This window comes from Varanus komodoensis, unplaced genomic scaffold, assembly GCF_004798865.1.
Source record: "Varanus komodoensis strain SLA01 unplaced genomic scaffold, ASM479886v1 scaffold1, whole genome shotgun sequence".
Taxonomy (NCBI): domain Eukaryota; kingdom Metazoa; phylum Chordata; class Lepidosauria; order Squamata; family Varanidae; genus Varanus; species Varanus komodoensis.
The window spans coordinates 87,002,057-87,020,049 of record NW_025335268.1 but is presented as its reverse complement, the minus strand read 5'-3'; the positions used below and the strand labels follow the sequence as shown (position 1 = coordinate 87,020,049).

Genomic DNA, 17,993 nt, shown 5'->3' with positions numbered 1-17,993 from the left:
GGGTCTGTCAGGATCTGGACAGAATTCCTTCAGAATTCCTCCTGCTGGCCAAATGCCAAAATAACATCCCTGCTAATTGCAGGATTAGTCTCAGGCTCTGCTGCAGCTGCCTTCATGAACACCACCTGGAAGAAGAGCTATTTAAGAAGTGGCTCTTCCCTCAGACGCTGCCTTAGCTGCATTGGTTTCTAGTATGCTGAAGCTTTCTGTAGTGTCTGGATCCTAGTCCTATTCTAAAGGTATCCTTGCTCTTGTGCTCCTGACCTCTGGCTTGTTTTGACTATGGCTTGCTGTCTGGACTATACTTTGTTTGCTTTCCCGTTTGCCCTTGGCTTGCTCTGGATAATGACTTGGATTTGGCTGGGGATGGGTCCTGATGCCTCTGCAGCCCACATCACAGCCCTTGTAGGCATGGACTGGAGTAAGGCAGATAGGGTATATGGGAAGGCACGAATTGGGGTTCAGGGGAGACAATGCAGAAAACCAGAACATAAAGGAGTCACAAAAACAGCCTATGTTGTTGTGGCAAAGAGCAGCAGTGCAGCCTTTTATACTGGTTTCCAGGCCCTCCCGTGGCACTGCAGAATTGTTCTTCAGCTGTTCCCTGCAAGCACCTGCACAAGCATTTCTGGTTCTGCAGGCACTTGCAGAATTACTCTGGCAAGAGTGACCATGGCTGCTCTAGCCCCCATTTTCTGTGGCCTTGGTGCCTAGCAGTGGTTGAGTTGCTGATGGGCGAGGCACTGATTGCTTGCCCCCAAGCTCCCTGTCCTCCCTTTCAACACATGCTCTCCAATGCAGTAGTACAGAAGAGTATTATATTCAAGGAATCATCATGAATTCATTCAAGCATCTGAAAATGCTGATGTAACACCAATTTTTAAAAAGACATTCAGGAGGGATCCAGGACATTGTAGGCCAGTTAGTATAACATCTGTTCTGAATAAATGGTTTGACAACATTATTAAAGATGAATCAGTAAATGCATAGTGGGACAAGCCCTGCTAGGAAAAAGAAAAATCAGCATGGTTTTTGCAAGGGGAAGTCTTATCTCACTTTTGAGATAAGGGGGAGTTCTTTGAGAGTATAAATGCATGGACGGGGGCAATCCAGTAGACATTGTTTACTTGACTTACCCTTATCCTAACAGTAACAACTTCACATGGCTTGTTCTAGAATGATTTCCTTCATGTTGGGAACATTAGCGAACAGTATTGCCCGACCTGGTTCTCTCCAGATGCTTTGGACTTCAACCATACCATTCCAAAGCATCTGAAGGGCATCAGGTTTGAAACGGCAGCTGTAGAAAGTAGTGCTATAACAGTGGAAGAAGAAATTAGTGTTTTTGAAAATGTTTTGGAGATGCTTGGACCACTCACCCTACGTTTCACATTTTTCAGCCACTTTTTCCATCAGCTAACAATATAGCATTTTCATAGCTTGAACTATTTTGTATTGGTTGTATATTTAAAAAGAAGGATAGCCTACAATATTTCTAAAATTACAGAAACAACATGTAATAAACAAAAAGCAACAGGGTACCAGTTAGATGCCCAAATGCCAATTCTTTTGGAATCCAAAATAGTAAGATTCAGGAATTAAAAGGTCCGGTGTCTTGTTCTCTATTTGGGAAATTCTGTGAGAAATGTTGGTTGTCCTCCCCACCACCCTCTCAGTAGGAATATGTACATTCTGTGCATATTGGGAGGGTTGAATTTGCTTTTCCAGAGGAGGGTCAAAAGCAGAAGGGAAACAGTCACTCACAGTTCCTCTACTAGATGAACATTCTTCGTGATGGGAAAGTTCCGTACTTGCCTAATTATGCTACCAAATCTTGGTGTCCTGGTGCTGGCTCAGGACATTTTGCTCCCTTAATGAAGCACCAGATGATGTCCAGAGAACAATACGAACAGCAATAGCATGAATCATTTGCACATCCATTTCTTCCTTTGTGCATCCTGCTTTCTGCAGGACAGGACTTTAAAAAATCATGGCTATCCTGGTAGAATGCTGCCCCTGAAAGGCACCTAGATTCTTCTGCCTAAAGGAACCTGTATCACCTTGCTGTACCTAAGGGCTTAAACCTGCCTGCCAACCAGTCAGGGCCAGCTCTGCCATACAGCAAAGTAAAGCAGCTGTTTCAGAAAGCAGCAAGGTGTTGAGGGAGAGAGTTGGGGGCCACATTGCCAGCTCTGTGTTCTCTAAAGTTCAGGAGCCAGGAAAGATGGTTGCATTGCAAGTGCTGAAGAAAGACTCTTCAGTCAGCCCGGCTATTGTACATGGAATAGGAGAAGGCATCTTCTTACCCTTTGCCTCAGCAAAACACTTTGGGTTGTAGCCCTGCAGAAGCTGTACTGTCTGAGATGTGGTCTGGGGTAAGATGACAGGCATCCAGATTTTGCTCTGCACACTCTGGTCTGTATGGACCAATTACTACAATACTGCTGTTTCATGTCGTCTTAACAGATATTTTTTTAATGAAGAGGCTAATTGTTAGGATGCAATATAATTCCCAGGGAATTGCATTCACGGCCAAAATTGATTTGCATCTTTACTAGTTACCTTGACCTATCTTTTGTTGCCCTATTTTTCTGCACATAAGATTTAGCCTGATAGTGAAGCAATTCTTACTTTTTCTAAACCAGAGGATGCATTTGACATAATTAGAAACCAATTTTATGATACATGGCCCAGAGTTTTTCTGCCCTTCAAGATTAAAGTTACTTGTCTCACATACCTTCAAACATGCATACACATGCACAATTTCATGTGTTCTGAGACTCCTATGTCTAATGCAAAATTCCCACAGAAGTAACTGTACCATACTAACATTTTTTCCTAGTAGATTGCTGTGCTTTTCACAGTTGCCTGCAATGCAGGTATTTCGCAGATTGAACTTCTCTCTGTGAAAGGAATTTGCATGACATGCTAAATTTCTGCAAGTCTAAAAGATGGAAGAGCCTGGCAAAAGAGAAGTTGGCAGCTTTGTCAGACTGGCATTGTAGGTTGTGTGTTGGTGTCAGAGGATAATGCTCTAAAGTTATGTCTCTTCCCAAGAAGATGCATTTATTCTTCGAAATTGTGAAGGTGTCGTATCAATCATAAAAAATTGTTTGAGTTGTAGTTTCATGATCATACTGATTAACAAAGATTGAAAAAAGGTGCATTACTGTGAAAACCACTACAGCATGTATTTTTAACAGCTCCATAGGGAGCTTGTTAATGAAAGAAGAAAGCGCTACAGAAGCCAAATAGATGGTTTTTAAACAGCATTCTCATATAACATATGAAGGAACTGTCATAAGAGGAAATGTGTCCATTGTGTCTGTTCACAACTTTAATTACTGTCTCCTTAAAAAAACATTACTTTTAATTGTTAGTTCTTCTATCATATTTCACTACAAAAGTTTGTTCAGTGTAGGCTAGTGCAAGAATGAGGAATCTTAGCTTTTCATCTGTTGCCCGACTACAGCCCTCGTCACCCCACATTGACTAGGGCTGAAAGTAGTTCATGTTTGATGGAAGCTGCCTTGAGCCCTTTGTAGGAAAAAGGCAGGATAGAAATCGGAAAATAAATAGCCCTCAGCTACAGCCTACCCCAGTACCTGACCCCTGCTTCCTTCAAGTGTTTGTGCATGAAAGTGTGAGAAAAAGAATGTATTAAGGAAGCACAGGAACTTGAATTTCCTCACCCTACTGCCACTAAACTAATTCATGTTCTTGTTGCTAATAGATATTTTTCCACATAGATATCACTACTATTGTTTGATTCCGTTTTTTTTCCTTAATTTTGCTGTAGCGTCTATGACCCTGACAGAAATATGCTGCGCAGAAAAGAATGGGAAAGAAGAAATCAGGAGACCCAGCATGAAGATGGACTGTTTAATGCTAGTTACTCTCTCTTCAGTGAACCTTACAAGGTATGTATTTTTACTAGATAGCCCACCCTTTTGTTCAGCTGTTCCCAGACTGTGGTAAAATAGGTAAGTTCATACTTCTGAAGAGGCAACTGTTTGTTTGTGGAAGGGAATTGGTGATGAGAGAAACTGCTATTTAAATTTCCCCCTGCAGATGCTTGTTCAGCCTTTTCCTGAAAACTGCAAAGGAAGGAGATGGCGCAACTCTGTTGATAATTTATTCTCTTGTTGAGCTATCCTTATCATTGGGATTCTTCAAATATATTCTCTAAATTTTTAGGGTGTTTATATTTTATTCCAACTATCAGCTTGTAAAAGCTGGGCCTATTTCTTTGTTCATGTAACTGATGACAGTACTGAATGGTGCCATATCCGAACTAATCAAAAATTGTGGCTATGTAGCTATCTGCTAGCTCTCGTATTGTGTCTCTGGCTTCCAAATGGATATACTTAGCTATGGCCACAGTTGCTTCAAAGAGATGCTAGTAGGACCTGAAGCTAGGCCAGAATAATGAATTGTGCTTCCTAGGTACAGAAATGAAGACAAGCCCGGGTTGCCAACAGCCCAGAGATAAAAGGGAAAAAGAGGCCCTGAACACAGGAAAGAAGCAAATGATTCCTCATACTGAGGCATCGCTATTGGCCAATGTTTACAAGGAGATATGCTTTTTAGTCTGTGATGGGGTATGGATGGAGAATGGGCCACCCACTACCAAATTCCTGAGCCAGGCCTGGAAAAGGGCGGGGGGGGGGGTGAGGGAAGAAGAGCATACACCTGGAAGGGCTCCTGGAATTGAGTTAATACAGAGAATGCCTGAAGTAATATTTCATTATTAAAAGAAATTATGGTATACTGGGTTGGTGTATGTGTCTATACCCTAATAAAACTGTATTCTAGAAAAGTTTTCTTCAGGGTCTTTACAATTAATAATTTTGATTATGCAGCACATTTGTGAAGTGAATCCCAGCACCATAACAATTTGGGCCAATAAAAGCAAGAACATAAATTATTTTGTATGTTCTATTTTAATTGGTCATTAGACATAGGCTGCAGGAGATACTTTTGTAGACTACCATAATGAACTGGCTTCACAAAGCTTGCATTAATATTGATGTCTTGTTGAGTTTTAGATGCCTAATTTTCAAAGTGCTGTACATGAAAAATAGGGCAGTATTATATTCAGCTTGTTTTGGAAGAAATTAAAATTAAAGTAAGTTAGTACTCTACTGTGATTTATTTTTCTCATTTTTGGTACAAGTCCTACACTGGTTCTGTTGTAAAGATATGCATGCATAATTTGAACTATAGTTTATCTCTTCCTTTGGTAACTAGCCCCATCTACTTCCCCAAGATCATCTTGTAGTTAAACATATCTTACCATTGTTTCAAAGATCAGGCTGAGTGCCCTGCTTTGACTTTTTTTCTTAAAGATCTTCCCCAAGAAGGTCCCTTGTTACCTAAATTGACCACAGAACCCAAGAAGCTTTCCGCTGTGCTGCCAGGCAACATTCATGTCATCTTCTCAGCTTGCCTCTTGTCCTTTTTTGTGCTTTGTGCTAGGTCTGAACTAGAGTAAGCAAATGATTTTCCTGGGCCAAGTAAGACATGCTGTATTGCTTCCCATGCATTTTGTTGTGTCTTCTCTGTCGTCTACAAGACATTTATCATATCTCACAGTCCATTAGGGTAGGCAGGAAAATCTTGTATTTAGAAAGAGGCCTGTGCAGACCTCCTCTTTCCACTACCTAAAACTGGTTGTGACTGAAGTGTATGTAAGTACATGCCCCATATGCTACCAACTCAGTGTTGCCAGTAAACACCAGTTCATAGCATAGGCTGGGAAACAAGCAAAGGGGGAGAGTGTTGGCCACTAGGTAATATATTTATATGACATAATGTCCAAAGACTTCTCATAGCTTTTCATTTCCAAAGGAAATGGACACAGTACAAGGCACTAATTCTGTTGTATATGTGGTCCCCACTGTTTGTGCATTGGTGATTTCGTGCTTCCAAGGGTAACCCAAAATGAGCAGATATGTGTGATTCCACTTGTGCAATGACATTGGTGACTGTGGGAGTGCAAATGCCCCACTGCCATCTGTTAAATGTAAAATATTTGATGACCTCGGACAATAAAGCATCTTTATCTGATTCTTGATCTATTTTGTCATGAAATTGTTGTATAACCATGAAACAATCTTCAGTTGGTTTTTTCGGTCACAGAATAACTCTTTATTGCTTATTTGCTTTATAGACTAACAAAGGGGATGAACTCTCAAGCCGCATCCAGAATACCCTGGGCAACTATGATGAAATGAAAGAGCTGTTGACTGATCGATCCAATCAAAGCCACCTTGTTGGTGTCCCAAAGCCCTGTATCCCACAAGCAGCTGTGAATAAAGCTGAGGAACACTTTATTGCTGACTCGAATTCCCACTCTCAGGCTGCTATTTGCAGCCCTCCATCTTCCTTGCCAGTGGCACTTTCAGGACAGCTGAGCAAGAACACAGCAATGGGTTGGCAGAAGTCAGCACACAGTTTGGAGAGCCAGCAAAAAGGAAGCAAGCATAGGCATGGCTTGCCAGATTCACACAGTGATGACTTCAAAACAGCTAATCAGAAGAACACTTTGGAAAACATTAAGCATTACACATCCAGTACATCTTCACCATCTTCATCCAGTGCTGCCCAGTGTCTCTTACCATCATCACATGGTGACAGCATCCGAACCCAGCCACCACCAAAGCTGAGTTGTAGTGCAGAAGTTGGAATCCAGGCTCAAGAACGGCATAGCAGTGGGCACTGCGTACAGAACTTTCCATCATCCCTTGCTTCAAAGTCTAATATAGTTCAGCAGAAACCAACAGCTTATGTAAGGCCAATGGATGGCCAAGATCAGGCTCCTGATGAATCTCCAAGACTGAAGGTGTTGGCTGAAACTAGCATGCTCTGCACCTCATATAGAGGGATACCATCTTCTAAAGCAGATTCAACTAGGAGCAAGACAAAAATAACAAAATGTAATATTTCCAAACAAGAAGAGGTAAGTGTTGCTGAATTAAGATGCACTATTGACATATTGGTATTAAGAACTGAGACTAAAATTCTACATAGACCTTTTCACAGCAGCCAGTTGGGTAAGATTAAAAGCTAGAAAGGTATGTTGTCCCCAATACCATGCTTGAAGATTGATTACTTTTTATACACAGTATTAAGTGTTTTGACTAGTAAAATCTGTTTGAAATCGTTGTCTCCATTTAGCCAATTCCTTCAGTGCTTCTCTTGTATGATTTTTAGTGTTGATTACTAATTTCAAAGAATATGAAGACATTTTACTTCAAGCATCTACAATGAATTGAAGCATTTAAGATCTGAAAGAGGTTATCATTTTTGTAAGAAATCAGTATGCTTTTCAGGGCAACAAGTCTTCTGAATGCATCACAACTGTTCTACATTGCTGGTAACACCCAAAGGGTAAACTTTGGTTGCTGGCAAAACTTGATTTCTGTCCTTCCTCCACCCAAACTACTAGTCCGTGATGTGTGTGTGTGTGTGTACTCCTTGCATGGTTGCCAAGGACACACAATGCTTGTGTCATGCCAATGATATCAGATATGCAATCCCTTTTTTCACAGCCCATGACTGAGTTTTACATTGCAATGCTGTACATATTTATACCAAAGTAAATCCCATTACATTCAATGAGACTTAATTTCAGGTGAAAGATTACAGAGTGGCTAACAAAATAAAAAATCGAGATCTTACAGCAGCTCCCATTTTTCATGGTGCTCACGTTAGTGACCTGTGCACAGATGGCTGTTACAGAGCATAGATGAACCTATGTATACGTTATGGTGTTCGCTAAGGCCCTCTTGCAGCTGCTTTCTCCGAAGGAGGCTCAGAGGGCAGCAGTGAAAGGGGGGTCTTAGTTGGTGCCCATTTGCCCAATGATGGAGTGATTTTTTCCTCAACAAGACCTGTCTGGCACTCGCATTGTTTTTTTCAGTGCTAGGTTAAGAACTTCTGCTTGTCTATGTATGTATGTATGTCTCTAAGTTCAGATGTTTGCATGCATATGATTTTTATAATGTATCTTTAAGGTTTTAATGTTTGTAAAATTAAACCACCTAGAGAGCTTCAGCTAAATTTAAGAAAGGAATGAATGCAATCTTCCAAAGTGTTCCATTTGCTCTGGATGAGTGAGGTATATTCCCATGCAATCAGCATTTACTTTATTTATATAGTTTAAGTGTTCCAGCTGTTGGGCAGAGCATGCTTTCTGTGTGGCAACTTGTTCCTATTACATAACTTTGAAACACTTGGATTTGGCTGAATTTGTAGAATACAGAAAAGGAGGTGCTCCATGAGTTATTAAGGGAATTAGACTGGACAAACAATAAATGGAGCTATATAAGCCATCCTGGCTTCCTCATAAGAGAGGGAAAAAGTGGGATATAAATGTGATGGTGACGATGATGATGCAAGTAGAAAGCAGGTATGACTTCTCTAGACTTTGAGTATAGTTGTGAGCTTCACTCTTCTAAGCCAAGTTTGGAAGATGACATAAAATGGTAGTTTGCTTTCTTTCTTCACAAAAAACAAAAAGGGATATGTGGCATATCTCTCTGTATGTATTTATGTATCTATATTTTAATTATATACTTCAGATGTCCTGAAAGTAAAACTGTAATAAGATATGCTTAGTTAAATCTTTGTTTTTCCATGTTTGCAATTTTTGAGAAGTTGCTTCAGGATCTAAATATCTTGAGAGTTTTGATATTGTTTTTCAAACCTGTTTGTATACCTTAGAGTGACTTTTTTACAAGTTTGAAGCTGGAGGTATAAACAAACTCAAAATTATACCAGGTCCATAATTTGAAAAGAAAGCAACCTAAAGGTATATGTTTCTGTATGATACAAAATCCTTTTCCATGTATGTCTGGAGGCTTTCATATGTGCAGGCCATGAAGTTGACTTCAGTATAAATGAATCAATGAAACAGCACTTGAATACAAATTATAGGCGATTACTTTTAAATATGCAGGAAAGGTTGATTTCCCGTGTAGTTCAGTTCCTCGTTTAATATTGTTAATCAGCTTTGGACAGCTCTCAATATCTTGACATAAAATGAATCTTATAATGATTTCCAAAAATTGTTTTAATGGGAATACCCTAGGTATACTTTATGTATAAAGGTGTCAAGTGTTCATTCAGGAATTAATTTTTAGGAGTCAGTTTCATCAGTATTAATAAGAATTCATATCCGACCTCATAGACCTTCCAGAAATCATCCTACTTTTCAGTGTAAATGATACTCTCTCATCTCAAGTGCTGCTGTTTCCCATTTAGAATTTTATTGTAAGCTGCCTATGAATTATATTATTAGAGTGAAGGTCTGATGTGCTGAAGAGAGAAATCATAAAGCATAAAATACACCACAGAGATACACTTGTTCCCAGCATGGGTTTTCAAAAAATTATTTGTTCTAGCTTCTTATTTTCATTTATCATGGACTTCTGATTTATAAATTTTTTAACTAGAGGAAAAACCCCAAAACCAGTGTCAAGATTCAAAACAGGCATTCATTTCCATTAATTTAAGTGCCTGTATTTTAAATACTGACAATGCTATTCTATACATATCTACTTAAGCAAGTGATTAAAGATTCACATATAAGCATGCATACGTGGCAGTAGGAACATGTGAGTAATTTGCTCCAGTGTTGTGTTCTTGCATAAATTTTACAGATTCATGAAGTTTTCTTCTGGCCCCAAGTATGGATCCAAATGTAATTTGACATTGAAAATCCACATATCTGAGCTTGTAATGCATTCCAAAAAATGCCATTAATAACCTGCAAAAACAGTTGAAAGATGTCTAAAGAAAAACTCAGACAAACACAATCTGGTTTAACAAGTGCATGTGTCAAAGTATATTTAAAATGTGCATACAAAACATGTACATATTACAAAAAATGCATACAGATTTCTGTATGGATTTCAAAACGTATTGGGTCTGATTTTCTGCTCCATTGGAAGACATCCTATGATCTTTTATTCCAACATGGCAGCAATACTGCAATGTTTTTTTCTAAATCAGACTAAATAATTGTTATTTCTGAGTACCAATCTGTACTCAGATCAACCCTGTTGATCTGTTGTTCCACTTCCTTGGCTTAGTATAGTAGCCCAAGGAATGCTGGATTTAGATCCTGATTAACTCTGCTTTGTTAATCTCTTTTTGCTGAGTTTGAGCAGATGTTGCTGTGTTACAGAGCTTGATTGCAGTGTACACTGTAAATCTTGTGGTATTTTGGGGTAAAAGATAGATGCAGGCAGGCATAGGTAGCATTCTGTCAACTTCTGAGGTAGGGCAGCACTCATTGATCCATTATGGGTTGTTCTGGAGAAAGTAGACTTGCGAGGACTAGTCTAGGCTCAAGTGGATGGAAATCACTGAAGTCCTGATGGAATTTAGTCAGGGCCTCCTGTGCATGAGTCCAGGTAATAAGTATGTAGCCAGTGAATCTCAGGCACAGAAGTTTTTGGGGACAGGATCTGATAAAACAGTGTTCTAAGTAAGCCATGAAAAAGTGAGCTTATCTTCAAATGGTACACTGTATGCAATCTTCGAATCAATGGTGCTGCCACACTTAGCTTATCTCTCTAAAGTTGCAATAAGTTGCAGAATTTGGTGGTCTGATGTGCCGTAACCCTATTTGGAATGTCTGAAGTCCCTCTCAGAGTTCATAGCTTCGATCTTATGTTACTAATAGTCAAAGCTAAATAAACTTTCTGAAGAAATGTCAAACTGCCATCCTAGCTACCATGGACGTCGAGGCTCTTAACACCACTCTGTCCCCATAAAGATGCATTGCAAACCATCACAAGCATCATTCTAGATAGGGCTATAGTATGCCTAAATTCCAAACTGCCGTTTTGTACTTATCTACAAATACTTCAATTTTCAGCATTAATCGTACACTAAATAGAAAGTGTTTACAGAGTTTTTTTAACAAAATTTTAATAAGATAGAACAAGGAACAAAGTGGAGGAAGGATCAGGTCAAAGGACCATAGTCCTTCACAACCTCAACAGATATTCCAATCTCTTTCTGGACTTTACCTGTGAACAAACCCATGAACATCAGTAGGAATGGCAGTAGGAGCAACATGGAAACTGCCCAGCAGCCTGTCCGGTTCTGCCTGGTTGGAATGGCATATTCATTCCTCTTTCACTTACTGAGTTTGTAGATCACTGAAGCAAAATTGAGAAAATTTGGGACTCAATTTCTGCTTAATCAATTTGTAGTGGGGATCTTATCTCTATAGTGCACATTAAAATAACTGAAGTTGTATTTCTACCTTTTTAATACTGTTATCTAGTATGCCTGGTGCCAAGTTTATATTCTTTTCGGCGCTAGGCCAAAACCTTTTTATTTAATCGTTATTTTAAAAATTAGCATGTTTAGTGGTTCACAGTCACTTTTGATCTGATTTATCTGCATTGGTTTATAGTAATTTTATTGTACTGTTTTATTGATTGTTTTTATGACTATTGGTTTTAATCTTGTAAGCCGTCCTAAGAAGCGATAGTGAAGGACGGCATATAAATGTTTTAAATAAATAGATAAATCCAGTGACTAAACCATTTACCAGTTTTAACATGCTCACTTATTGCAGAAATGACTTGCACCTCCAACACATTTACAAGTTTGTCTACATTGTGCTTGATGCCTCTCCGTAAGTCAGGTTTTAGGCTTCCAAAATATATAAACTGGCTATTTCATGAAGTTAATGGTGTGCTACCTGGAACTCTAAATAATGCTTCAAGTGAACATTGTGACAACTGACATTTATGATCAGCCATGATATATTATGCAGTTAATTTCAATTCAGAATTTCCATCCTTGTACAAAAGGATAGCAAATAATTTGCAATAGAGTTGAGATAAATGTAAGCCATACTTTCTTGCAGTGAGAAAGAAAGATCAAATCCTAATTGAACATCTTATATACTGATAGTCCCTTCTTTCCATAAATGAATTTTCCCGTAGCACCTATTTCCACTTGTTTACTGCTTTGTATTTTGAGAAAAATCATTTTCAGTGACAAAAGTAAAGGAACATAGCACTGAGTCTAGACATTTATTTGAAATGCCATATGTGAACCTGTTAATGTCAAGCTGTATCTGCAGAGCATCACATAAAATTGCTGACCTTTCCAGGGTTCTTGATTACTTTTTGTCTCTCTCAATTAAGAAACTGTTCAGAAACCAGTTCACCGTATGACCCTGAGTATATAAATCTATACTGATAATTTCATGGCACTTGTACATTAGAAATTTTGGTCATCTATAGACAGAACTTACTGTTCTACCTCAGTACATTGGAGAGGCTGTAAAAATACTGAACAAGAATTTTTCAGATATATACTGAGTAGCTATAATAGTTGTTATACAAGTGGACATGAAGGTGTCTTTCTGAGGTTTGGAGAAAGCTAGGGTTAAGACAGCATGACTTACCCAGTTCATGCTGAACTGGGGGATGGTGATATGAAGTGCAGAATATGGATTAAAGTGAGCCCTCTGTCCGCTTGTGGTCTCCCTCAGAAAAACATTTCTCAAGTTACTCTCTCCTGATACAGCTGCTTCCTGTTGCAGAGTCTCACTAAAAGAAAAAGCAGCTAGGCAAAGTGGAAGATCATACGTACTTTATTTGTAATTAGCTTGCGGGAGGGGAATCTTTAAAAGCAAAACTTTCTCATGGCAGCATATATAATACAAACAGTGCAACTTAGATACAGTAAAAATGGAGTTAGACTTGGGGTTTAGACTTGCTTGCACTCAAAAGCTCTGCAGGGATGGAGGATCAGTTAAGATGGTTAACCCCAGGAGGCTGGTGGCTCCAAACGGTTTCCTGATGGCCCTGGGGAGATGGACCTCACTTACATCCCATTTGGATTAATACAACATGTTCTACATGGACCGCCTCTGACAAGTGTTCAGAAATGTCACCTGGTTCGGAGAGCAGCAGCCAGATGGCTGGCTCAAGCTGGTTACAGGAACCAGACAACTCCCCTGTTGAAACAGCTTCACTGGCTCCCAGTTTGTTTCTGGGCACAATATCGGTGTTAATCTACGAAGCCCTAAATGGCTTGGGTCCAGGCTGCCTGAAAGGCTGTATTCTCCTACATGAGCCTGTGTGAATTCTAAGATCTTCTGAGAGGCCCTTCTCTTGGTCCCACCACCCTCATGGGTATGCTTGGTGGGAACCTGGGAGAGGTCTTTTTGGTGGTTGCCCCAAGGCTCTGGAATACCTTTCCTAGGAAGACTAGACTGCCACCTTTCCTGTCATACTGTAGTTCTGTAAAAAGGTTAAAACTTTTATTACAGTAGGCATTTGTGTTGGATTAATCTTATATTTAGATCAATTTTAAGTGATATAGTGATTTACTTTTAATATGCAGTTGATTTAATAGTATTTGTACAATATTTGTATATTTTGCATATACAATTTTTGTATATTTTTGAATGTTTTACTTGTGTATGGTTAATGTTGTGAGATGCCTAGAGTGCCAATCTCTGGGAATAAGCAGGATATAAATAATATTAAGTAAATAATGCAAAGATTAGCAGTGAACGTAATTAAAACGAACATAAAAGAGAAAAATGTGTGTGAGAGATCCCTCTCTCACACGCCGTGTTAATTAAATTGTTCCCACCCGTTTGCTGTATCTGAATATAGTAGCAGCCCAAGTCTAACAGGAGTCAGGCATCATGTCTAGCATTAGCTTGCTAGTTGCAAATCACTGAAATTCATGAAGGCTACCTCTCAAACCACAATACCTTTTTTTTTTTGTTAGTACCAGTTAAGTAGTTGCAGGGACCTCAACTATTTATTTCTCAGTAGACCTTTGTTCATATAAATTCTTTGAGCCCAGGCAGTGCACTGAGTTTATTAATACACAGTTCTCCTTCCTTTTATTAGGGGCAGGCAATTTTATCCATGACCTGCAATAACTTATAACTGGTTGCACTGTTCATTATTGCCTTCTCTGCTTGTCAGTCCAATGCCCTGAAAAAATAAGTGTTGGAAAGCTTTTGATGATAGTTAAAAAGAAAAAAAGAAAAAGAAACTGTGGTGCCCTACTTTTACTCCATTTCCTATGGAGTAATAAATAGGGCACCACAAATTTCTTACCATTTATTTGTCCTCCAAAATGCAAACTGTATTCACATAGCACCACAAACTTCAGCTTGAATGAGCGTGATGGTTTTGGGGAAGTAGCGCTGCTTCAAGTTAAAACACATGGAAGTTAATATACAGTTAATATGCATTGTTTTAAAAGTTTAAATAGCAGCTGTGGGGGGTGGTGGTTCAAAAGCAACCTGCAATGCATGGGGAGGGTTTTTATAACTCACCCCCCACCCCCACCCCACACCATGGTCCTCATGTGAATTGTTTCTTTTCCAAAATAACCAACAGCCTGGGGATAGGACAATGTTTCTCTTGGTCTACTTTAGAACACATCATTCTTCTCATGGTTTTAATCCTATGCTGCATGTTATAACATTAAAATTGTTTTTGTTTAGTTTGTTTTAAATAAAGCAATGTATTTTTAATGTTGCATTCCTGCTAGGTTTGATTTGGGATTTTACTTTTATTTTAATATTGTACTTTTAAACATTTATGTCTTGGTTGCATTTTATGGTTTAGCTGCTAAAGCCATCTAGAAAACTTCAGCATTGGCCAATATAGAAATATAGTAAAATAAATAAAACTACAAGTCTCAACACATGAAAAAGGTTTGCAATTTGTGCAGGAGAGGCTACAACCTAACATGCATCCTGGTGCAAATGGTCATTACTTTCAGTGAAATTTGTGCTTGAAAGTGCCTCCAAATACACATTCTGTTTTTCTGATAAATACTTGCTAAATCTATGTTCTAATACTGTGGGAGAAAAATGACTTCCTGTCTACTTTTTCCACACTGAATAATTTTTTTACACTGTTTCTCCCCTCATTTGGCTCTTCCTGCAGCTAAGCAGTCTCAGATGTTATAACCTTAGAGTTGCTCCAATCCCTTGACTATTTTAGTTGTCCCCTTTCAGATTTTGTTTATTGTTTAGTTGCAAAGTCATGCCCAACCCATCACAGCACCATGTGCAACATTCCTTCAGGCTCTCCTGTAGCCCACCATCCCCTGGAGTCCACCCAAGCTCACACTGACTGCCCCAGTGACTCTATCTAGCCACCTCATCCCCTGCCGTCCCCTTCTTCTTTTGCCGTCAGTTGTTCCCAGCATTAGAGTCTTCCCCAGTGAGTTCGTCGTTCTCATTTGGTGGCCAACATATGAGTTTCTTCTTCAGTATCTGGCCTTCTAAAGAGCAGTCAGGGCTGATTTCCTTTAAGATTGACTGGTTAGGTCTCTTTGCAGTCCAAGGGACTCTCTCTCAGGAGTCTCCTCCAGCACCACAATTCAAAGGCCTCAGTTCTTCGGCGCTCAGCCTTCCTTATGGTCCAGCTTTCACAGCCATACATTGCAACTGGGAAAACCATAGCCTTGGATATGCAAACTTTTGTTGGCAGGGTGATGTCTCTGCTTTTTAGTATGCTGTCTAGATTTGCTATAGCTTTCCTCCCTTGGAGCAAGCGTCTTTTAATTTCTTGACTGCATTCCCCATCAGGAAAATAAAATCTGTCACTACCTCCATTTCTTCCCCATCTATTTGCCAGGAAGTGATAGGACCGGATGCCATGATCTTGGTTTTCTCAATGTTGAGTTTCAAGCTAACTGTTGCACTCTCCTCTTTCACCCACATTCAAGAGGCTCTTTAGTTCCTCTTCACTTTCTGCCATTAGAGTGGTATCCTCTGCATATCTGAGTTGCCTGAGATCAGCAACAGAAGCCCTCCTATGGGAACCCTCTGTGAAAGACATTAGGAGACAAGAGTACCCAGAGGAGGGCCTTTTCTGTGGTGGTGCCCCGACTATGGAATGTGCTCTGCAGAGAGGTCCGCCTGGCACCGTCATATGTTTTTCAGCGCCAGGTCATGACCTTTTTATTTAAACAATATTTTAATATGTATCAATAGTAACTGGGTTTTATTGTTTGTATTAACTACAGCCAGCGTGGAATAGTCCATTTATTTTAAATAAATAAAATAATCAGGGTGTTCAAAGATAGGCTGGACATGAACATGGTGGGCATGTCGTGAACAGAGCCGGCTGGAGCTGGAGGTCAGAGTAGATAGCCTGGGAGGTCCCTTCTGACTTGCTCTGTTTCTATGTTTATTTTATTTTGATTTATGTAGTAAGCCATCCAGAGACACAAGTAATGGATGGCATGCAAACTTTATAAATAAATATCTGAAGTTGTTATTTCTCCCAGTAATCTTAATTCCAATTTGTGATTCATCTAGCCTGGCCTTTCTCATGGTGTGCTCTGCATGTAAGTTAAATAGGCAGGGTGACAATATACAGCCTTGCCGTACTCCTTTCCCAATTTTGAACCAATCAGTAGTTCCATGTCCAGTTCTCACCGTTGCTTCTTGATCCACATACAGGTTTCTCAAGAGACAAATAAGAAGGTCTGGTAGTCCCATCAGATTTTAACTACTCTACAAAAACACCTTTACCATTTATTCCTACTTTCTGCTTTGTGTGACTTGTTGCTGATCCATAACAAAAGTTCCCCTTTTCCAAAGCCTTCCATTATGGTGAAGTTTGCTCTGAAGTGGGCCAAAAAGGAAAACATGAGTGGAGAGGAAGCAAGCAAGCAAAATGAGACAAAAAGCCAAGGTAAACAGAGAAGGGAAGACTAAGAGATAAGAAATGGATGGGAACCTGCTACAGTTGGCATTCCTAAATATGTCGCCTTTCATAAAGTCTAATGAAGAATTAACATTGGTTTAGAGTTTCAATGCTTGCATGGCTTATTGTCCCTTTTAGTTATGTGTTAATTGTCTAGAAAAACAAATATTAAATGTTGATCAGATTATGCCATAATTGTCCTTCAGCATCTCCTTGCCCTTGATTGCAAACAAGACATCGCATCTGCATGAAGTGTAGCTCATATGCCTTTAATTCAAAAGATTTGAGAATGTGTCTGCTTCTTGAATGCCTCAAGTGTGGGGGAGCCCGTAACCTCCCTAGATAATTGGTTCCATTGCCATACTATGCTAACAATCAGGATTTTCTTCCTGATATCCAGCTGGAATCTGGCTTCTTGTAACTTGAGCCCCTTATTCTGTGTCCTGCACTCTGCCTTGATTGAGAATTTTCAGGGCTGTTGTTTCCACATAGTCATTCAGTTCAGATAATCATTGTAGCTCACATAAACAATAGTAATAAATAGCCCAGGGGAGAAAAGAAAAAAAAACCTGAAAGCCCATACCTTTAAGATCAAGAGTGATGGGCCCATTAAGTATTTTTATGAGACTAAAGGTGTACTGTGTTTATAAGGAGATATAATTGTAAGGGTTCTATTTTTAACCTCTATTTAGGGAGCTTAAAAAGTTAAAATTCCAATTTACTCTATAAAAACTCCAATGAGTGTTATATGTTTAGGAGAGAAAAAGGATATGAAGGACTCACTTTGAATACATGCAGGTGAAATATTGCCTGCAAGAGTCAATTAAACTGAATCAAAAATTAAATATTTCCAGAGTTGAAGTGGGAAAGATATGACAATAAATGTTCACCTCTCTGTTTGTAGTTCAGATAGTTAGCTGTGAAAATCTGGATCTAAATATGAAAGAAAGTCCATCGCTTGTGACAGCCCACTTTGCTTTGCAATTGTAAGAAAATTTTGTAAGGTAACTGTGATTATGGTCTTGTTTTCCTAACCTGAAATAATCTGCAGTCTGAAATACAAAACACTGCAATTAAATTTCAGGTAATCAATTTTCAACCTATATGAAATGTTACTGTGTGCCCTTGAGTGAGTCTTTCTTTCTTGACTTCAAGTTTGAAAGTAACTACTAAAGCTTTCTCAGTTATGTAGCTGTGTGCAAGGGTGATTGTTTCCCAGGATGAAACTGTAAAAATGGCCGCGTAAGATTTTACTTTGTTCAT

The 17,993-nt window shown here is 39.2% G+C and overlaps 1 protein-coding gene across 1 annotated transcript in view; it reads left to right on the top strand.

Annotated features, from left to right (window-relative positions):
- Positions 1-17,993, top strand: part of AFF3 (AF4/FMR2 family member 3) — a 266,117-nt gene that overhangs the window by 33,681 nt on the left and 214,443 nt on the right. The window contains 2 exon segments of the mRNA XM_044431098.1: positions 3,800-3,920; positions 6,173-6,961. Coding sequence (XP_044287033.1) covers positions 3,800-3,920; positions 6,173-6,961 — 910 coding nt within the window.